This window comes from Mustela nivalis, assembly GCF_964662115.1.
Source record: "Mustela nivalis genome assembly, chromosome: 16".
Lineage (NCBI taxonomy): Eukaryota > Metazoa > Chordata > Mammalia > Carnivora > Mustelidae > Mustela > Mustela nivalis.
In genome coordinates, this window is record NC_139035.1 from 27233620 (window position 1) to 27255412 (window position 21793).

Consider the following 21793-nt stretch of genomic DNA (forward strand, 5'->3'; position numbering starts at 1 on the left):
TCAAGAATAATTATAAAGGTTATCTGTATAAGCACTTGACTATCTACAGATAGCCCATTCATAAATTCTTACACTGTGTAAAAATATCAATTTACAGGGCACCTGGGTGGCTCAGTTGGTTGGGCAACTGCCTTCGGCTCAGGTCATGATCCCGGAGTCCCGGGATCGAGTCCCGCATCAGGCTCCCAGCTCCATGGGGAGTCTGCTTCTCCCTCTGACCTTCTCACCTCTCATGCTCTCTCTCACTGTCTCTCTCTCAAATAAATAAATAAAATCTTTTAAAAAAACTATCAATTTACTTTGCAAGTTTAAGACTGTCCCACAGGATAGAGGCTGGGGTTTTTTTGTGTTTTTTTTGTTTGTTTGTTTTTGCTTTTTTTAGTTTCTGAATTCCTTTTAAGAATCTAATGAAAGCTATAGATCATCTTATCAAAACAAACAAAATGCTCATATGCTTGTGTCAAGAAATTTGAATTTCTACTGATTTCGAGTTCATGAAGCCAAGATTCAAGTTTAAGAAGGTCCACAGAAGCAGAATTTTTAACTACAAGTAACACCTGAATAATGATATTCAACAAAGCCAGAGGAAGTACAGGATATTCATATAGTAAGTCTGATGGGTCAACACAGTTTCTGATTTTAACCTAGCTGAAGCCACAGGTGTAGGAAGATAGCAGAAAATTTTTAAATCATGTTAGTTAAATCTGAAAAAATAAACACAAGTACATTTTTAATATTTAATATTATACAGGTTTTAGAAGAAAAAAGCTATTTATCTAATCCACTGTGGTTTATTAATACATCTTATTGGTAGACACACAGAAATAAACCATGTATGGAAGTAATAAGTTATTTTCCATCTGCAACTGTTACGTCTATTTTAAAACCAATCAGTTCACTGAAATCACTCATCACCTAGTTCTTACAAGTTAGAGGGAAGTGATTCATCTTGTTGGATAACTCAATGAGAACAGGTCCATTAAAAAAAGATATAATCATACACAAATACTAACTTTGAAAATAATTAAAATCAAAATTTTTTACTTCTGATATTCTGTCTTTAATGTCAAGGCTGTAGATAAGAAATTGTGAGGGCAACTTTCCTGCCTATTCCATACCTGCAGTCACCTCTGTCTGTGAATGCTTTGCCTGGCACACAGCCTTGGTCTGTAAATCCATCATTCCCCAAAACCTGCAGTTGCCAGCATATTCTGCTACAAGGACGGCATGACAACTCACATCCTTAGCACACCCACACTTCCATTATTCATTGCCACACCTCAAGCTCCACAACCTCTCACAAGTTGCAGCACATCCGAAAGGGGAAGAGGGAGGTGGTGTGAACGGTGGGACAGACTTTGGTGTTTTTTCAAAACGCAAAGCTGCTTGAAATTGATTTAGTGGTTATGACTATCTTTGGTTTAAAGATTTTTCTTCAAGAAGTTTAAATGATACAGAATACAATACAGTAGTAGAAAAGGAAACATCAGAGTATATCACATATTGTTGAAGGGTATTTCTTTAGGGGTGTGTGTGTGTGTGTGTGTGTGTGTATGGTCAGGGTATTGACGTAAAAGCTATTTTAAAATGTAGGTCTCAGTTGAAAAACAATTTTAAACCTTCAGGTTGGAAACCCGTGCTTCAGTTCCAGCATGATCCCTGGATATTGTATTACTTCCGTCTCTGAGTTTCATCTCACATCTGCCTCATAATCACTTTATAAATTAAAATGATATCCTGTGATATAAATCAATATACAAAACCTGGGCGCCTGGGTGGCTCAGTGGGTTAAGCCGCTGCCTTCGGCTCAGGTCATGATCTCAGGGTCCTGGGATCGAGTCCCTCTGCTCAGCGGGGAGCCTGCTTCCTCCTCTCACTCTCTGCCTGCCTCTCTGCCTACCTGTGATCTCTCTCTGTCAAATAAATAAATAAAATCTTAAAAAAAAAAAAACTCTGTTGTATTTTAATACATGAGTAAGAAACTACCAGGAAGAGGAATTAAGAAAACAATCCATTTTATAACTGCATCAAAAAATATCTTGGAATAAATTTAACCAAGGAAAGATCTGTATACTGAAAACTATAAGACATTAAGGAAAGAAACTAAAGACACAAATAGATATTCTGTGTTTACAGGTTAGAGTAAATATTGTTTAAAGGTCCACACACCCAAAGCAATCTATAGATTTGACACAATCCTTATCAAAATTCCAATGGCATCTTTCACAGAAATGGAACAAACAATTTTAAAATTTGTATAGAACCACAAAAGATCCCAAATACCCAAAGCAATCTTGAGAAAAAAGAACAAAGCTGAAGGCATCACACCTTCTGACTTCAAGTATATTACAAAGCCAAAGTAATCAAAACAGTATGGTAGCAGCATAGAAAAACCAGACACATAGATCAATGGGACAGAACAGAGAAGCCAGAAATAAACCCATGCATATGTGGTCAATTAACTTACAACAAAGGAGTCAGGACATACTTTGGGGAAAGGTAATTTCCTCAATAAATGGTGATGGAAAAACTGGACAGCCATATGCAAAAGAAGGAAACTGGACCACTATCTTATACCAAACATAAAATTAACTCATAATAAAACTCCTAGAAGAAAACATAGGTGATTATCTTGGCAATTTTTGGGGGGGGGGGATTTGACATCTAAAATAAAGATAACAAAAGCAAAAATAAACCAAGTGGTACTACTAAAAAACTTTTGCACAGGGATGCCTGGGTGGCTCAGTCAGTTAAGTGTCTGACTCTTGATTTCAGATCAAATTTTGATCTCAGGATTATGAATTCAAGCCCCCTGAGTTTAAAAAACAAACAAACAAACGCTTCTGCACAGCAAAGGAAAGCCATCAACAAAATGAAAATGCAACCTATTGAATGGTAGAAAATATTTGCAAACCATATGTCTGATAGAGTTAATATCCAAAATATATAAAGAACTCATATAACTCAACAGCAAAAAAACCCAAACAATCTGATTAAAAAATGGGCAAAGGACCTGAGCAGACATCTTTCCAAAGCAGACATACAGATAACCAACAGGTACGTGAAAAGGTGCCCAACACTACTAGTCATCATGGAAACGCAAAATACAAGTGCCATGAGATGTTGCCTCACATCTGCTAGAGCACTTATTATCAAGAGAATAAGAAATAAGGATTGGCCAGGATGTGGGGAGAAGGAAAGCCATGTGCAATTGTTGGTGGAAATGTAAATTGGAGTAGCCATTATGGAAAATGAAGGTTCTTCAAAAAACTAAAAATAGAACTACCATACAGTATAGCAATTTCACTTCTGGTATTTATCTGAATAAAACAAAAACACTAATTTGAAAAGACAGTATGGATCCCTATATTCATTACAGCATTATTTACAATGGCCAGTAATGGAAACAACCTAAAATCCACTGATGGATGAATGGCTAAAGAAAATGTGGTACACATGCACAACGGAATATTATTCAGCCACAAAAAAGAATGAAATCTTGCCATTAGGCACAATATGGTTGGAACTTGAGGGCATTATGCTAAGTGAAGTAAGTCAGACAGAAAAAGATAAATACCATATGATCTCACTTACATTTAGAGTCTAAAACAAAACAAAAATACCCAAGTTCAGGGATACAGTGAATCGACTGATTGCCCAAGGCAGGGTGAAATGGGTGAAGGGAGTTGAAAGGTACAAATTTCATTATCAAATGATGACATTATTCATTATAAAATAAATAAGTCATGAGGACACACTATACAGCATGGTGACTAGTTAATAATACTGTACTGCCACTAGGAGTGCAGAGCTTCAAAGTTCTTACTATGGATGGTGACAGGAGTTAACTGGACTTACTACGGTGATCATTTTGCAATTTTGCAACTGAAACTAATGTTATGTCAATTATACCTTAATAAATGTGGTGTCCTGTGAGTACTGTTTTATGTACCTAAGAAACCATTACTCTCCTTAGATAATGCAAAAACAAAAAACAAAACCCAAAACAAGACCTAAAAACAAAAAACAAAATCAAATAATTCATTATTACTTAAAATAAAAATTCATGTCTATCTGCTCACGTTCACATAAATCATTCTGGTGGCACATGTTCATTCCAGAAAGTTGACCCAGATCATATTTTGAACTTACTTCCTAAAATTTTAGGTTTCTGTGTCTTTCAGATCCTGTGATTCTGGTTTGACCATTGTTAAGGTGCCTCCTTCCTCTGAGGAGCTTCATACATTATACTGGAAAAAATCCTTCCCTATACATCTCACAATTCTAGATCATTTGCCTGGGTTTTCCATTCTCATTGATTGTCTGATGCTACCAAATTTCCCTTAAAGACATTTAACTTTCCATCTTACCTGCACCTCCTAACTCTTTCATCTCATTCTTAGAAATTAATGTTTTATTTTAACAGATTCCTATAGCACTGTTCTAGTTACAGTACTTGGATAGCTCTGGAACAATCAAAGGCCAGAGCCTACCTTTCAAACACACCACCCACAAAATTCAATCAAAGCCACCATGACCACTGAAATGTATTTTCAAAGTCTACAGACAGAGCACCTGCGTGGCTCAGTGGGTTAAGCCTCTGCCTTCAGCTCAGGTCATGATCTCAGGGTCCTGGGATCGAGTCCCGCATCGGGCTCTCTGCTCAGCAGGGAGCCTGCTTCCTCCTCTCTCTCTCTCTGCCTGCCTCTCTACCTACTCGTGATCTCTGTCTGTCAAATAAATAAATAAAATCTTAAAAAAAAAAAAAGTCTACAGACAAACGTAACTCATGCTTAGTGATTTGGCCCAGCCGAATCCAATAATCAGTCTGGAAGGCTTTACAAGTTTGCATTTTAGGATGAAGATTCAGAGGTCTGTTTTGCTTAGTATCTTTGGAAATTAATTTTTTGAATATACAATTCACTTGAAAGACAATATATTTTTTTCTGTTCAGTTATTTACGTTCAGCACTGAATTATACTTTTTGATATTCAGAATTTACTTTAAGTTAAATCAAAAACAACAGTGTTACACCAAAAAAGTATTAGAGCAAGTACGGTGCTTAAATGAAGTACATGTCAAAGTACATTATAAGTAATGAACTTAATAACCTAATGGCAACTCAATCTTCTAATCGCCTAATCCAAAATCCATGGAGTCATCCTGACTCCTCATTTCCTCTCATACTCATGGGTAATATATCACAAAATCTTTTTGGTTCTCTTTCAAAATATACTCAGGTTCCAATCACCTCTCTCTCCACTCCATCGCTCTGGTAAACTCTATCATTATATCTCAACAGGATTACTGCAAAAACCCCTGTGTGATCTCCCTACTTCCACTAGTAACTTTTTAGCAGTCTGTTTTCAACACAGCACTGTGATCCCCTAAAACCTCAGATAGATTGTATCACTCTACCACTCAAAACCCTGCAAGAGCTACCCACTTCACTCAAAGTAAAGCCTGAATCCTTACAAAGACCTACATTTTCTGGCTCCTTGTGAGCTCTCTAACTTCATTGTCTGTTGCTCATTTTCATTTACTTCACTTACTTCATTTACATTGGCCTTCTTGCAGTTCTTCAAACCCACCAGGCATGAGCCAGCCTCAGGGCCTTTGAACTAGCTGTTGCCTCTGCTGGAACCCTCTTCCCCTAGATATCTGTACGACTAACCCATCTCCTTCGCCTTCTTAATGAGATCTACCTACTCTGACTACCTAGTAACAACTCTAACTTTCCTTCTCCTTACTAATCCAGTCTTGCTTATTTTGCCCTACTTTTCCTTTTTTCCTAGCCACTTATCACCTTCTTTCATATTAAACATATTATTTATTATGTTAGTCATTTATTGTCTGTTCCCTTCTGCAAGAACATCAGGTCAGTAAGACATGAGATCTTTATGTTTAGAAGGGAAATTTATATTTATGTCATAGGTGAGAAGATTCCTGGTATATTCCAGAGGTACAAGAATTAACATCAATAAATTGGTTCCAAATCTTTAAAAATGTGCTCTCTCATCTTGATACCATAATTTTCTGGATAGAAATTTCCATATCAAATTTTTTAATAAAACTTGTTTAGTTTTATAAAACTAATCTAGGAGGCATAGGATAAGGAACAATATATCCATGACCATTTCGCAGATGTGGGGTGAGAATGGGCAGACGAAAGCTTTCCAAGTCCCTAAGAGGAAAGAAAGCACTGCCTAAGCAGGCTTTTCTTGCTTTGTTGTAAATAATCCTAAAACAGATGGCCAAAAGCTAAATACTAAGTCTGCGGCTATGGAAACCACTATGACAGCAGTCCAATCTAGAGCCCTACCTATAAGAAAAATGTTTGTCTTCCTATTGCTTCAATCTGAACTAACTTTCACACCAAGTTCTACTGAAAGGTACCAGACACATGCCAGCCTTACAGAAATGTCTGGGAGAGGCTGTTCATCCTCAGTATCACCTTAAACATAGTCAAAATCCAGCAACATGTAGAGAAAGGGTTTTATATAATTGGCCATGTTCTTTCTGCATTCAGGTTCTGTCTTTATTATGTATAAATCCATGTACCTTACCTTAATGTTGCAAGCCTGCTCCATCAATCTTCTGGCATTTTCCTCCGCCCTGTATCTCTTTGGAAGCTGAACTCTGAAAAACTTTAAAGCACCTTCAAAATCAGCCTGCAGAAGATCTTCCTTTGAGGTCTGCAAAATAATCCCAAGAATCATCATTACATTTTAGCCTGCCTTCAGGACAAATACACTGAGAAAAGAATTTCTAGTTTCCCGACTGCTTGTTTGTAGCTAAGATCTAGCTTAGTTCCACAAGTTTTTAGGAACGGATTTCTAACCTCTTTACTATAAGCTGAAATAAGTCACCATAAATCCTGGGCAGGATATAAGAATTAATTAGTAGGCTAACATATTTAATTTATATAACCTGAAGATTAGAATGGTGGATCCCAGCAAAGCTAACCATGTTACAGCTCTGAGGGAAAGGAAAAAAAAAAGCCAGAAAAGCAAAACATTTTAACTCTGGGTCTAATCTATGACTTTAGCTTGCTGGGTGAGTATTTTAAGTATATTATTAGCAACTTAGCTGAAGACATAGACAATGTAATCAAAGCATATTAAAATTATGTATAATGAATACCTAATGGTACCCCCAAGGGCCTTCCAACTAATGACAACAACAGCTCAAGAACATAAGAAATTGATCCCCCACCTTAAATAATGCTATGAAAAAGTAAATGAAGAAAACCCCTTACTAGCAAACTTCTTACGAAAACTGTTTGCAAAATTTACTTCTTCAAGAAATAGCTACTTAAAAATAAATAGATGTATGCATAGAAAAAAGATGGAAAGGAAACAGAAGGTTTCTCTGGATAGTGGAATCATAGGGGTTTTTTTCCCTTTTATTTTGCTGTATTTTCTGCAGTAAAGATTTTGTAATAAGACAAGGTGTGCCTGGCTGGCTCAGACTTTTGATTTTTTGGTGTTGTGAGTTTAGGCCCCACATGGGGTGTGAAGTCTATTAAAAAAAAAAGAAAAGAAAAGAAAAGAAAAAGAAAGGTCGTAAGTATTTTAATAAACAACCATAAGCAATCTTTGGCAAACACTCTGATATAAGTTAAAGATTAAGCAGACTGGGTACACAGAAGTAAGCCGAAGAGAAATGAGATGTTTTAAGAGTCAGAAATTAATTGTCAAAAACTTCAGTAACAGGGGTGCCTGGGTGGCTCAGTGGGTTAAAGCCTCTGCCTTCGGCTCAGGTCATGATCCCAGGGTCCTGGGATCGAGCCCTGCATCGGGCTCTCTGCGTGGCAGGGAGTCTGGTTCCCTTCCTCTCTCTCTCTGCCTGCCTCTCTGCCTACTTGTGATCTCTGACTATCAAATAAATAAATTTAAAAATCTTAAAAAAAAAAAAAAACTTCAGTGAGAAAATGAAAAACAAAACAAAACTAACCAGGATGGCTAGAAATCATAGAACTATGCGCTTGTTCTAAATATTACTTTATTTAGATTCAAATGTAGAGCTGATTAACCTTAAAGAAAGTCAGAGAAATTCCTGCTCTTCGCGGGGCACGAGTGGTCTTCAGCACCCTGGTCCTCAAACCATTAGACATGTCCATCACTTAGGTGAACCACAGCACTAACCCACTAACTGGTCTCTGCTTTCGTTCGCCACAGCCCCCTCTCCTTATCATAGCCAGATGATACCCTTTCACGTCATGGAGTTCTTCTGTGTAAAGCCCCCCAGGGCTTCCTACTGTGCTCAGAATAATCCAAAATTGTTACCATGGCCCCCAAGCCCCTTCATGATCTGGAGCCCCTGCTTTCCCGTCCAACCTCGTCTTGAACCACATTTCTCTCCTGTTCTCAAGCTCCAGGCACACTGGCCTTGTTCCTGTTTTTCGTACACACCAAGTTCATTCCTAGGTAAAGGCAACTGCCCTCGCTGTTCCCTCTGCCTAGATAGTTTTCTCCTAGATCTTCATAAGGATAGCAACTTCTTGTGATTTAGATTTTTAGCTCAAATGCAAAATCTGAGTGAGGCCTTTCCTGAGCATTTAAATTCTCCCCCACCCCCAGCCCACCAAGTAATTTTCCACCAACGCATTTCCCCGTTTTACATCTGTTTCCTCCTAAGGAAAGGGGCCTTGTCTGTCTTGTACATTGCTGTATCCACAGTGACAAGAATAAAAACTGGAATATAGGAGGTACTCAATTAAAATTTACTGAATGAATGAATTCTACTTTCATCTCCCCTCCCTTTTAAACAGAAACATGTAAAATAAAATATTAATCCATACAGCAGGCATTTCCACAGGGGTTCCAGGTTGCCTCAGCTTCAGATCCATAAACCAGGAATCAGAAAGTAGAGCTGGGCTAACAGCAGCAGTGGAAAAACAAGCCTCGGTACATCTCTGATTGACTTCCTCCCTCGTGGATACTTAGACACAATGGCGATAAGCGGTAGAGAGAACATTTAGCACAACAGAGTGCTATCAATTCACCTTAACTTAGTTGGGACAGACTGTTAGAGGAAACTTCAGCCTAAGAGGGGGCTTCTCTGACCAACGTGCCAACTGCTGAATTATGGGAAAGCACCCAGCTGCCAGATACACTGGATACTACATCCCCAGTCTTCCCTTCTCAGCTGTGTTACTGGCTTTGATGATCAGCTCTCTGGTGACTGCTGGGAAAACTCAAGACACACTTCTTCTAGAGTTCATGTTGACGCGGGATGAGCGGCTACCCCAAAGCCTCTGAGGGCACCGCTTCTACTTTCTGTGCAACCAAGCTCTAGTTACCTGGTAACACACACCCCCAAAATGCTGGTGCAGTTCCTTGCCTGCAGGCAGTAGCGTGATTACCAAATACTGGCCAAGGCCTCATTTCAAGTCCAGCCTCTGAGCTCGTGCAGAAGCAGGAGGGTGAGGATTAAAGAGGAAGAATCATGAAGCCTGTGACATGTGACCTCTGGTCAGCCATGGGTGGCCAGGATAGAGAGGTGCACTTTTTTTTTTTTTTTAAAGATTTTATTTATTTATTTGAAAGACGGAGATCACAAGTAGGCAGAGAGGCAGGCAGAGAGAGAGAGAGAGGGAAGCAGGCTTCCTGCGGAGCAGGGAGCCCGATGCGGGGCTCGATCCCAGGACCCTGAGATCATGACCCGAGCCAAAGGCAGCAGCCCAAACCACTGAGCCACCCAGGCGCCCCGAGAGGTGCACTTTGAAGGAGGCCATCCGCTCAGGGAAAGTACAGCAAGAAGCTTACCACCTGAATGGGGCCGAACCTGGGCTAAGTCTCTGGAAACCAGAATTCAGAGTGCCCTGTGACTGCCCTTTCCCAGTCACTGCTTGCCTTCATGATGCTCCAGATCCCATGGCCCACTCCGTTAAGCCCTGTCGGAGAGGAGCTCTAACGACCCCCGAGCAGAAGGACTCGGGCAGACAGACATGTGGAAACGGCATGGTAGTCAGTCCCCTATTTTCAGTTTCTAGAAAGTAGCTGGCAGTTAAAGAGACTCAAACAAGGCTGCAAAGTGTGAACTAAATCCATTCTGATCCCAGCTCTGGCTAACTTGTGGGGCTGCTTAATCGCCGCTGTTCTACTTCAAAAAGGGAGCATCTTCAACCTCAAGAATTGGAGAAGGAAATAAGCCAAGTCCTATAAGTACATTCTGTGAACCCCCAAACAAATATAAGGGATGACAGTTTGGAAAGTTTTCTCTGGGTTGCTCAAATACGCTTGGGTACTGGTATTTTAGTAGCTAAAAACAGTACCCTGCTCTCAGTGACATTTTTAATTCCAGAAAGCAGGCAGGCCAAGTTGTAAGAACTTATATTCCTGTCATGGACTGAAATAAAGCTAATTTCATTGAGAATTAAAATATATATATATATATGCCAGAAGACAACCTTAGGAGAGGCAAAAGCCACGCCAATAAGCAAAAAGTATATTAACAAAAACCTTGCTTGCCATTGCTCCAGAAGATAATCTGCAGTCCTACTCTGATTCTGGAGGGCTTTTTCCTCCAATTTAAGAGACTCCCATAATCTCTAAGTATCACCTCCAAACACCTTTTTACGGCATAAGCAGACTGTAAAGTTATAGGGGTAACCTTCCATTTTCTGACAGATGTATGCAAGAGGTTCTTCCCTCTACAAATGAGGAATAGATACCTTTTGGTCTCCAAAAATTTGGATGCCTCACTAAGAATTTATCACAAAGTTGTTTGGTTTTATAAACACTTTGTGAAAATCACAATTTGCACACATACGTGTGTACGTATCTATATAATGGGATCATACCTTTTTTTATTGATTACATATTCCCTTTCTCTAAAATGGAAGATATTTTTAAAAGCCCAAGAGGTATCACTACCTAGAGATAAACATAATTAACAATTTGTTATATTGCTTATAATCATTTTTTCTATCTTCACACACACATATTTCAGAAAATTTGAATATCAGTACATATCACCTTGTTAAATATATATGCTTCGCAACTGTCAAGCATTAATGTAACAGTCTTAGTCCAAAATAGAAGTAGCGGTGCTTTCTATGAAACTAAAACATGACTTCACACAGCTTAGTAATCAACTGGCTATGGAGATGTTGTAATTAAGTTTACAGCTGTATGTATGAACGCTACATGTCTACCCTGATAATGAAGAGAAGCTTAACCCATGAGCTTGTGGTTAAGACACAAGCTTTAAAAATGCACCCTGCTTCTCCTCCTTTTGGCTAAGATCAAGTGTAAAAATGCACCTCTAAAATTCAAGGACCAAAGCAAGAACCCAAAAGAGGAGAGGCCAGCTTCTGGATATCATTATCCATCTGTCTTCACTACAATAGAACTCTGTCAGGCTAGAAGAACTGATTGGAGCTGGAAAGGCTGTTCTTCAACTGGGAAATTCTTTGAGTTTTTCTACATTGTCTTCAGAATAATGGTGAGGGAAGAGTATCATAATGAAAATGCAATTACCTTCCTGACATTATTTGTTAAGTAAAATTATCTAGAAAGTAACACAGATGAGAGCTAGTGAAATTTAAATAAGCAAAGATGTGTTTTCTTCCCTTGCAAAACAGAGAATTCTATTAGCTTTATTCTTTTAAATAAGAATAAATGATAACTTTTGAAAATTAGTGGATCTATAAACATTCATCTTTTGCTCCCCAAACTTGCTGTCAAATCCTTTTAAGTGATGATATGGAACATGTTTATCAATTACACCTCCAAAGGAAGGATTACTTCTTTCTTCATTTGAATAGAATTATATATAAAGATTACTCAGACAATTAAAAACATTTCAATCGGTCCTAGTTCTATTTCCTTTCAAGTAGGTAAAGAGAACTATCCAGAGGGAAAAGTAAGTAGGATTTTTTTTTTTTTTTTTAAGTAGGATGCTGGGCGCCTGGGTGGCTCAGCGGGTTAAAGCCTCTGCCTTTGGCCCAGGTCATGATCCCAGGACCCTGGGATCGAGCCCCGCATCGGGCTCTCTGCTCAGTGCAGAGCCTGCTTCTCTCTCTCTCTCTCTGCCTGCCTCTCTGCCTACTTGTGTTCTCTGTCAAATAAATAAATAAAATCTTAAAAATAATAATAATAATAATAAAGTAGGATGCTGATTTAGGTATCCTTTCCACTTCCCTCAGTAAAATGAATTAAGCAAATTCCCAGGCACATGAGAGACCCCAACATAAATTTGTTCTATGAATTCATAAAAACTCCACTTCAAGCACATCCTATATTAAAAGTCACAATTGATAAAATGCAAATTAGAGAGTAGATGTAGGACTTATCTTAATATAAAAACTGATTTCTATATTTTGAAGGGCATCAGAAGTATGCATGCCAACTTTTATATTTGACTCTTCAAGTTTCAAGAGTTATAGTCTCTCTTCAATGAGGAATCCTTGAAGCAGTTAAAACAGAAGTAAGATTGGGAGACAGACTTGGTCTTCTGGCTTTTCATCCCAATAATCAATCGTCCTTCAGATTCACTGTGCACAGGGCCCACAGTGTCACACTGAAACCACAGCCAACACTGATATTAATAAAGGATGATCTGGTCATAACATCCCACACCATATAACAGCTAATAAAATCTAGAGGGAGAAAAGGGAGATTCTGAATAGGAGTAGAATAAAAGTTTTTCCTTTTTCTTTAAATTTCACACACTTACAGAGTATGGACTCTGGCTATGTGTTACCGCTGATACCATTTCCAGTGTGTTTTTCCCACTGAAAAATTCAGTGCAAGAGTATCACATTTTAAAGTGATTTTTTTTTTTTTTTTTTTTTAAAGAGGCAGGGTGGGTGGCAAGGAACAGCTCTAACATTCGGGTGTTAGCTCCAGATGCTTCTGTTCTGAACCTCTCACGACTCTTGGGTGATCAATCGTTCTTCAACGGCCTCCGATAAGCAGCAAATTCTTAGTTTGATTATTTTAGGGGATTTTTTTTTTTTTTAATCTAGGTATGGTTCTCTTTCTCACCTTTGCCATTTTTACCACAAATGGCTTTTTCTTCCTTTATAGTGTCTAACAGGATTTCTATTCAGTACAGACATATTTTTGGAAGTCTGAGAATCATTTGGAAGCACAGGCTTTAGAAGAGGGAAACCTTACTTTGCTGGTATCTAGGATACCTGTATCTCTTGCTTTGGAATTTTAATTTCACCAAAGAAATGTGTTTGGTGAGTCTACGCACAGAATTTATGCCTTAAGGTAATATCTACAATGAAGTACTTATACTTGATTTGTTAAAGGGAAATTATTGTTTACTAATACTAAGTGCACCTCTGAAAGACAAGAAGCAAGAATTTCAAATGTAATTTAAATAAAAACTTTAAAAAAATTCAAATGTGCTTGGTATTCTAATCATTTGATGGTCCCTCTGTGAATCAGGGAACAATGAATAAAGCTCAAAGTCCAAATCTACAACACTGTCTTGGTAGATCTTCATACATTTGATCAATCCATCAAGCAAATTAACTGACATAAAAAAAAAAAAAACCACAACTACTGGGATCTTTAAAGTAAAATAATGTATTTACCTGTGTCCAACCTACATGCATTCATGTTTAAAACCTATCTGAAAACCAAAACTTCCATGCCCACCCTTTTGGGTGGTAATGGAAAGATTGTAGTATTGCCCCTGGCAAGATCCCTCTCAGGACCAGCCCGTACAGATCCGCCATCGATCCCACATCATTAGCCAGTCCAATAACACACAGCTGAATGACTGTACTTCCTCCTGGTACACATGCTAAATAAACTTTAAGCAGTAACTCATTGGATAGCTGATCTCAATTCACAGCCATATTACTAATTAAAGGGCATGTGATTTCCCAAACTGTAGAGTACCCTAGTTCTATCAATGATCTTTTCAGTACAATGCTGTATAACAAAGTCAGAGATTGCCAAATGACCCTACAGACAACTCAGTAGACACTTTCCATGTGTAAGTAATGCAAATGGCACCATTACCTAGGCTGAATGTGAGAGCCCAAAACAACCGAAGGGATGTAAGAACTTGAATACCTAACTGGGCAACCAACCCAACTTCATATGGTTGCAACATACAGAGCCACATGACCTCCAGAAGATCTGAAGTGTATGAACCCAGCTCTTTGTGGATTTTATGGCCGATAATTGGTTTTAAAGTAAAGGCATTATAAATGCAAGCCTAATGTGGATTTAAGACTGAGAGACAGTCTTAGTTATCAATTTATGTTTTCCTTCAAAGCCCTGAGAGTCAGAAGTGGCAAAGGAAGGCAGCACCAGATTACTGGAAAGTTGGCAGTGGGAGCCCTGGAGTCACAAAGTTAAGTAGTCTTTAAGAATATGAAAATATTTGAGAACCAAAACAGACTCCTCAAAGAGATGTAGAAAATTTGTTGAAATATATTTTAGCACTTAATAGTGTCAGAGGTCCTGAATAAAATGCTTTTTATTTCACCCAAACAAAACAACAAACAAAACCACAAAAAAAAAAACCTACCAAAAAAACTCCTTTCTAATAGGACATAAACCTTCAGTTTTCTCTTTTTTAAGATAAATGAGGTTCAGGGAAACAGAATTCAAGTGAGCACTGATGACCTCACCTGGGCATTAACACGTATGTACTGAACTCTTTTTCTTTCTTTCCCAAATGACAAAGAAACTGTATTTCTCAAAAATACCCCCTCCCCCATAATTATATCTGGTCACTGCTTCTAACTTCATCTCGCAAAGATAAACAGACTTTCTTTGGGGTGAAAAATCCCTCCTGCATACAGCTACCTAAAATGTTGTTATGATTAAGCAAGGGGGATGATATTTACACGCGAAAACATGCATGAAGACTGAATTGATAACTGCAAAGATAATATAAACAGAGATGAACTAGACTGATGAGAGAGATATGAGAGAAAAGTGTTAAATTCAGTCAACGTTATACTTCTGAAAAGACTCAAATATGACAGAACCATAACGAAAGAACAGTCTGGAATGGTATTAAACTCCATTGTATAAAATAGACAAAGCTTAATTATTCTTGTTCAATTACCAAATAATGGTATAGGACTACTGTAGACCAATTACATTATAGAACAGTTGCTAGGTACAGTTCTCAAACCACTGAAAAGAAACCCTGCACCAGCGATTGTGGGTATTTAATTTTAACCCTTGGTAGGAAGTGAGGAAGGGTGATTTTCTTCTTGTGCAGGAAATCAAAAAACAAGCAAGCCAGACTTCCCAGATTCCCAGCACAGACCCAACCAGCTTTAAGCTGCTTCATAGATACACTGTTCAAGCATTCCAGGAGAAAAATTTTCAATTTCTTACCCAAGGATTTTTAAGGGGTAAAATTCCCTAATCAGTAAAAAAAAAAAAAAAAAAAAAGAAGAAGAAGTTGGCAACCAAATGGTGAGGTTAGAACGCAAACCACAGTAGTCCAGATAAGTAGCAATGTCTGTTGTGAAATTTAACCCTTTGGAGATGTAAATAACAGAATGCCTGTATCAAGCACTTGGCTATTCTGCTTTACTGCTGAGTCTAGGCAACCAGAAAACATTTTTTCCCCCTACCACAGAGATAATGCCGCTAATGTGGCCCTGGGCTCTCAGAAAAGAGCCATAGCTCCTCTAGCCAATTAAGGAGTGGCGTAGACCAGGCTCAGCCAGAGCCCCAGGGCAGCGGCCACTCAGCACTTCCTGCTGGGTAGTGTGGGGAAGAGGAAAAGAAAACAGGAGACTGCAAGCCGCTTTTAGGGATACAGGAATTCTCACAGAGGGTGGCAGATTCCCTACAAATGAAGTTCAATGAAAAACAGTCTCACCGCCAGAAGCCGAGGCACAAACAGACGATGCCCCATCCCCAGAAGTTCCAGCACTCGACATGCATACTCATTCACCAGCTTGCTCCTCTCGTCGTGCATGTCCTGGGACTTTCTGACTGGAGGTGTGAGCTTAGCAGCTGGGGCTGGGCAGGGCACCCCTTCTTCCATGAGCAGTAAGTAGGTGTCCAGAATGAGAAAGCTGGATCTCTGATCCCCAATTTTGAGAACTGCAGTGGGAAGGGAGCCAGGCTTAGGTCTCTCCAGGAGCACGCACAAGCCAGTCTGTAGTGGGAATTGTCAGCTAACGTCTCCAAAGGAAGAACATTTTGGCTAAATTATCCACCGTGCAAAAGCCCCAAAGTAGACTGGAAAATGAAATCAAATACTGAGCTAAATAAAAAACGGCAAAAGCAATCGGATGCAAGAAAATGGCCAAGAGTGATGCAGGAGAGTTCAGATACATGTGTTAAAATGTACCAGCAGCTCAGAAGGGTCTAGCATGTAAAGAGAGAGTGTGTGTGTGCGCGCGCGTGTGTGTGTATGTGTGCGCGTGTGCCTGCGTGAGTGTGGGTGAGCAGACAGCAGCAGCAGTAGCCAGGAAGCCAGGGCAGTTGTGAAGCTGCAAGGAGAAAAGGATGAGCTCATTGCAATCCTTGATTCGTGACAAGCAGCGCCACGGCTGCCGCTGCTGCCGCCGCCGCCGCCGCCGCTGCCGCCTCTCGCTGTGAATCAGTAATGAAGGGGAAGGGAAGGAAGGGGAGGGAAGAGGAGGAGGTAGGTGAATGAGCATGCAGAGTGTGTCTCGGGGGAGAATGCTGTAATAAGAAGCCAATGGCGAGCCGTTGGACAGATGTGCTTCCCCCTCCCAGTCCACCTTCAATCAGTGTTGTTAGTCTGACAGCTTACGCTGTTGAATCCTAAAGCCAGAGACAGAAGAACTAGCTTCTCTTCCCATGTAATGCTCGCAGAAAAGCCAGACAGCCTGCCAGCTAAACGGCTGACCTTTCTTCCCTCTTGCTTTCTAATAATGACAGCAGGTAAAAGTCTGATTTTATGCCGCGTATTTAAAGTGGGATGCTCCAATCCTGGTTAGACGACGGAAATCTCCCCAGGAGAGAGAGGTTGAGGGCGAAATGATAAGGGGGTGAACAGACAGCAAAGACAGAGCTTCCAAGAAAGGACACACCCTCAAGTTGCAGTGTTTGCGCAATAATAATGACTTTTTGCGATGCTAGTGTGTGAAGTTATTTCAGCATTCTGGGAAGTCATAATTGAAAGGAAGATTTTTATAAGCTTGCAGTATGACAAAACATAAACACCTCCAATATAATAATGAGCATACACCTGAGGAATCACTGAAGTGGAGATTCTCAAAGCAGTAATGACTTTCTTAAGCCGCAGATCCTGATAAATGCTCAGTTAATAGCTCAAAACCTTCTAATAGTCTGGTCCAATTAATCCTTCCCTACTAATAATATAACTGCGGATTATCCATGCTTTAAAATTTTACAGTGTCACTATGTGTTATATTAACTTCCTTGACGTGAAGAGTCAGTTACAGCCAAATGAAGGGAAAAAGACGAGCTCCCCTTGGGAGCAGTTTGTAAACCAGCAAACAATGAACTAATCACGCTCAGAATCTTGATGCTGTAGTTCTGTAGCGAACACCAGACCTGCTTCTTCATGCAAGCTGTAGTTGATACAGAGTAGGAGAACCACAGCAAGTTCCTTCTGAGTCTTAAGTTTCCTGCTCTGACAAATGAGAGTTATAGATCTCTATAAGTAACAAAATAGAAACATCAGTGTATCTCTGTGATACTAGTTAAAGAAAGAGATTAATTACAGAATTGGGGTGAAAGGCAAATACCGCCTGCTTTAACAGAATATTGTTTCTTTTTCCAAAACTCAGTAAAACATTTCTGTTAAATATTTTGAGTATTCACAAAATCTTAAATACGATATTTATATATTGTTGTCAAGTCTTCAGTTTCTTCCAAAAATGATCTTTTTCCCCCAAAATGATTTTTCTTTTTTCTTTTTTAAGATTTTATTTATTTATTTGACAGAGATCACAAGTAGGCAGAGAGGCAGACAGAGAGATAGGAGGAGACAGGTTCCCTGCTGAGCAGAGAGCTTGATGTGGGGCTCGATGTGGGGCTTGATCCCAGGACCCTGGGATCATGACCTGAGCCGAAGGCAGAAGCTTTAACCCACTGAGCCACCCAGATGCCCCATTTCTTTCTTTCTTTCTTTCTTTTCTTTCTTTCTTTCTTTCTTTCTTTCTTTCTTTCTTTCTTTCTTTCTTTCTTTTTTTTTTAAGAGAGAAAAAGAATGTGCATGAGCTACGGAGGGAAGGGGAGAGGGAGAGAGAGAATCTTAAGCAGGATCCATGCCCAGCAGTGGCCCACTGCTGGGCTCTATCTCACTACTCTGAGATTATGACCTGAGTCAAAATCAAGAGTTGGATGCTTAACCAACTGAGCCACCCAGGTGCCCCTCCAAAAATGATTTCTTAAAAAACTGCAGAGTGTAGAATGCTCAAAATCATCAGAATTTCTCTCTCTCTCTCTCACACACACACACACACCCACCCACCCACCACATTTCAGATCCCTAAGGTTCTGGAGGAAATGTCTCATGGGTAACTCAGGTCAGCTGGAGGGGGAGACTGTGAGGTTGAGGACAGAGATTCTGGGCCTCTCAGAGCCTACCCCTTCCCCCCACCCTGTGCCACACACCCCTCTGGGAATAGCTCCATTTTTATCTTGTTTACATACTGGAGTTCTGCACAAGATTCTGTTTGAAAAGACTGTGCAACTGCTGTGTCAGTGTGCAAAGCACTGTCATGGAAGCTTCCCTTTTCAGGACAAGGGGATATTTTTACTTGCAAAGGAAGGGAGAATTCAGTGACTCCTTTGCTTACAGGACTTTTTTGGACTGATGTATTTTTTAAAAGATAGGGGAAATGTTTCCATGCAACTGACTTGGTTTCAAAGACACTGGCAGAGTCATTTATTTTTTCTTATATAAACCAGAAACAAAAAATTTCTTCCCCAAATGGATTCTGGTAAGAAGTCAAAACTAATCAAAAGACTTTGGAACTATGGTTTGGCTTTGATGGTCACAAAAGAAGTGCTATTAAATGAAATAACCAAAGTATGATATTTTAATAAGCAAACCGAGTTACACTTAAAGCAATTATAAACATGGTCCTGTATTTCAGTTTTCCTAATCTCTCCATCATCCTCCCCCTCAAAAATGCATTATCATTGAGGAAGTGAAGGTAAGCTTCAGGTTTGGCTCTGAGTGGCCGCTGCTGGGAGAGCAGCAGTGGTTTCATGGGCGATGGCATGGGTCCAGAGCGTACCTTCCTCACCCAGTCTGAGGAACAGGGGCCACACTAGAGCCCTGCAGAAGGCTTGGGGGTCAGAGCAGCAAGCAGCCTGGGGAAGAACAGGAGGAAGAAGGAAGTGGGCGGAGGCCCAGCTGGCTACTCCCCCCAGCCAAGATGCTGAGCCAGAGGAGGCAGAGCTGGCACCGTGGGGGGGTGGAGAAGATGGAGCTGCTGACGCGCAGAACCGGATGCAGGTCCCAGGGCTTCACAGGCCGGACCCGCTGTGAAGAGCGAGGACGGAGATGGAAAGGGAGCAGCAGAATAGCACGGAGCAACCTCGGCTCTGTTTCCGTGGACCCAGAACATGCTGAGCTGGTGAAAGGGGTAAAGGCTGATGGTCGAGAATTCCCAGTGGGAAGATATGGGGCCGAAGGCCCTCTAGGCCCAGAAGGCATCCCCTGCCTGGAAATGACCACACTGAGAGGGGTATCATCTCCCTGCACTCCAGGCCAGAAGCCACAGAGGAATGAACACATGCCAGGTTGGAATGTCCATGCCCATTCTCTGGTCTTCCTTTCCACATCAAGATGAACCAGGCTTCCCAGAAACCTACTCACTCAGTTCTGTGTGTATGGAGATACCAGCCCAAGCCCAACCTGTCTTGGCATATATCACTCTGGGGAGAATAAAGCATTCTCTATAAACAGCCTCCCGTCCCAGGCATGATCCCTCACTTTCAAAATTTCCATAATTTTTCAGGTTGTCCTTTGAGAATAGCCATTGAACAGTATCAGGTAAAATAACTCTTCACTGGGTGAAGTGGGAGAATGGATTCTAGAAGAGTGAGTCATCTCAGTGAGCATTTTCTCTTCTCCCTTCCCAATTCCCCAAGTAATGTTTTTATCACTGATGAGATTCAGTACAGTACACTTCTGAGAGATACATTTTTGAGTTATAAAGTAATCAAAGATGAAACTAGTGACAGAAAAAAAAAAAAAAACTCTTCTAAACTAACCAGTTAAAAATACATGATTTCTCAAATTTTCTTACACTATCATGAAGATTTAAAAAAAAAAAAATCTGGGGCGCCTGGGGGGCTCAGTGGGTTAATGCCTCTGCCTTCAGCTCAGGTCATGATCTCAGGGTCCTGAGATCGAGCCCCACATCGGACTCTCTGCTCAGCAGGGAGCCTGCTTCCCTCTCTCTCTCTCTCTCTGCCTGCCTCTCTGCTTCCTTGTGATTTGTCTGTCAAATAAATAAATAAATAAAATCTTTAAAAAAAAAATCTGTAAAGGAAGTTCAGCAGTAAGTTGAAGATAATATGGGAAATTTGGATGAATCATGCAATGAGGCAGAGTGAGAAAAAAGTAAAGAGGACCGGGCAGTGGTCCCTAAGCCATGGTCCGAAGAACAGAAGGCTCTCTCTGGAGTGCCAGAATCAGGTGGATGGTGGTGCAGTCCTAATTAGAGCCTTGTGCTTGAGTGCACTCCCTGAGCCCCTATACCGAGTCATGATTGCTGGACACGAGCTGGACATGAACAGACACCCATTGTAAAATTAAAAGCATATTTGACTTAATTTGTGGAATTGATTAATGGATGAATTGATTAATGGAATTAATTGACTGATTAATTGATTAATGGAATTACAAAGAAACATGCTAAGTAGTCACTTCAGGGGTTACACAAACATTAGCAAGAGAATTAGCCAAATACTGATAAAAGACATTCCTGTGAGACCAACTGCCCCTTCAGTTCTAACCCTGAAGATTTAAACACTTAGTAATAACAAGGAAAGGACCTATATGCTTCTCAACTTGGAAAGGTAAAAGGACAAAAACTGAATTCTTTTTTTGTAGGATAGATAATTTTTTAATTTTTAATTTTTTTTAAAGATTTTATTTATTTATTTGACAGAGATCACAAGTAGGCAGAGAAGCAAGCAGAGAGAGAGGAGGAAGCAGGCTCCCTCTGAGCAGAGAGCCTGATGACAGGCTCCATTCCAGGACTCTGGGATCATGACCTGAGCCAAAGGCAGAGGCTTAACCCACTGAGCCATCCAGGTGCCCCAAGGAGTTTTTTTTTTTTGTTTGTTTGTTTGTTTGTTTTAATAGAAGAGAGAACTTTCTCCCACCAACAATAATTTAATAACATGCTCAACAGTCATGGTAACAATTTTTGTGGTAGATTCTAGCTTAATGCCTTTATCAATGCAAGAACTTTTAGTCTCTTCAAGAGTTGGTCATTTTGCCCCTACTTCCTTATCTCTATTGACAACTATCTCAAAAGGCTGCCTGTTTTATTATCGGACATTTGTTTGTTTAGAAAGTACTACTTCCAGTAAGCCAGGAAAGTGAAACTTCTAGTCACTGGGTTGGGGAATATATTTTATAACAACACAGAATTAAGTCAACTTTTTTTAATGTGACATTAATTCAAATATTTGAAGGCAGTCTCAATTTCCTTATCTCCAAGCTAAGCACCCCTGTTGCTAACTGAACCTTCCATAACCTGGTTTCTGTGCCATTCTAAAGTGTTCACAATCCTACCTCCTGTGGAGAACACACTTTTTGGACAATGTCCCTCAGTAACGCACTACCTACACTAAGAAGGATACTCTAGGTAAGACAGCAGAATCAT

General features: G+C 40.0%; 1 protein-coding gene across 6 annotated transcripts in view; it reads right to left on the minus strand.

Moving 5' to 3' along the window:
- RABGAP1L (RAB GTPase activating protein 1 like) overlaps positions 1-21793 on the minus strand; it is a 765821-nt gene that overhangs the window by 148166 nt on the left and 595862 nt on the right. For 4 of the 6 annotated variants that reach the window (XM_082704397.1, XM_082704401.1, XM_082704402.1 and 1 more), the window contains exon 19: positions 6567-6695. In XM_082704397.1, coding sequence (XP_082560523.1) covers positions 6567-6695 — 129 coding nt within the window. Of the gene's footprint in view, positions 1-6566; positions 6696-15819; positions 16999-21793 lie in introns of those variants that run through there. The other 2 variants (XM_082704404.1, XM_082704398.1) reach the window with 1 other exon arrangement.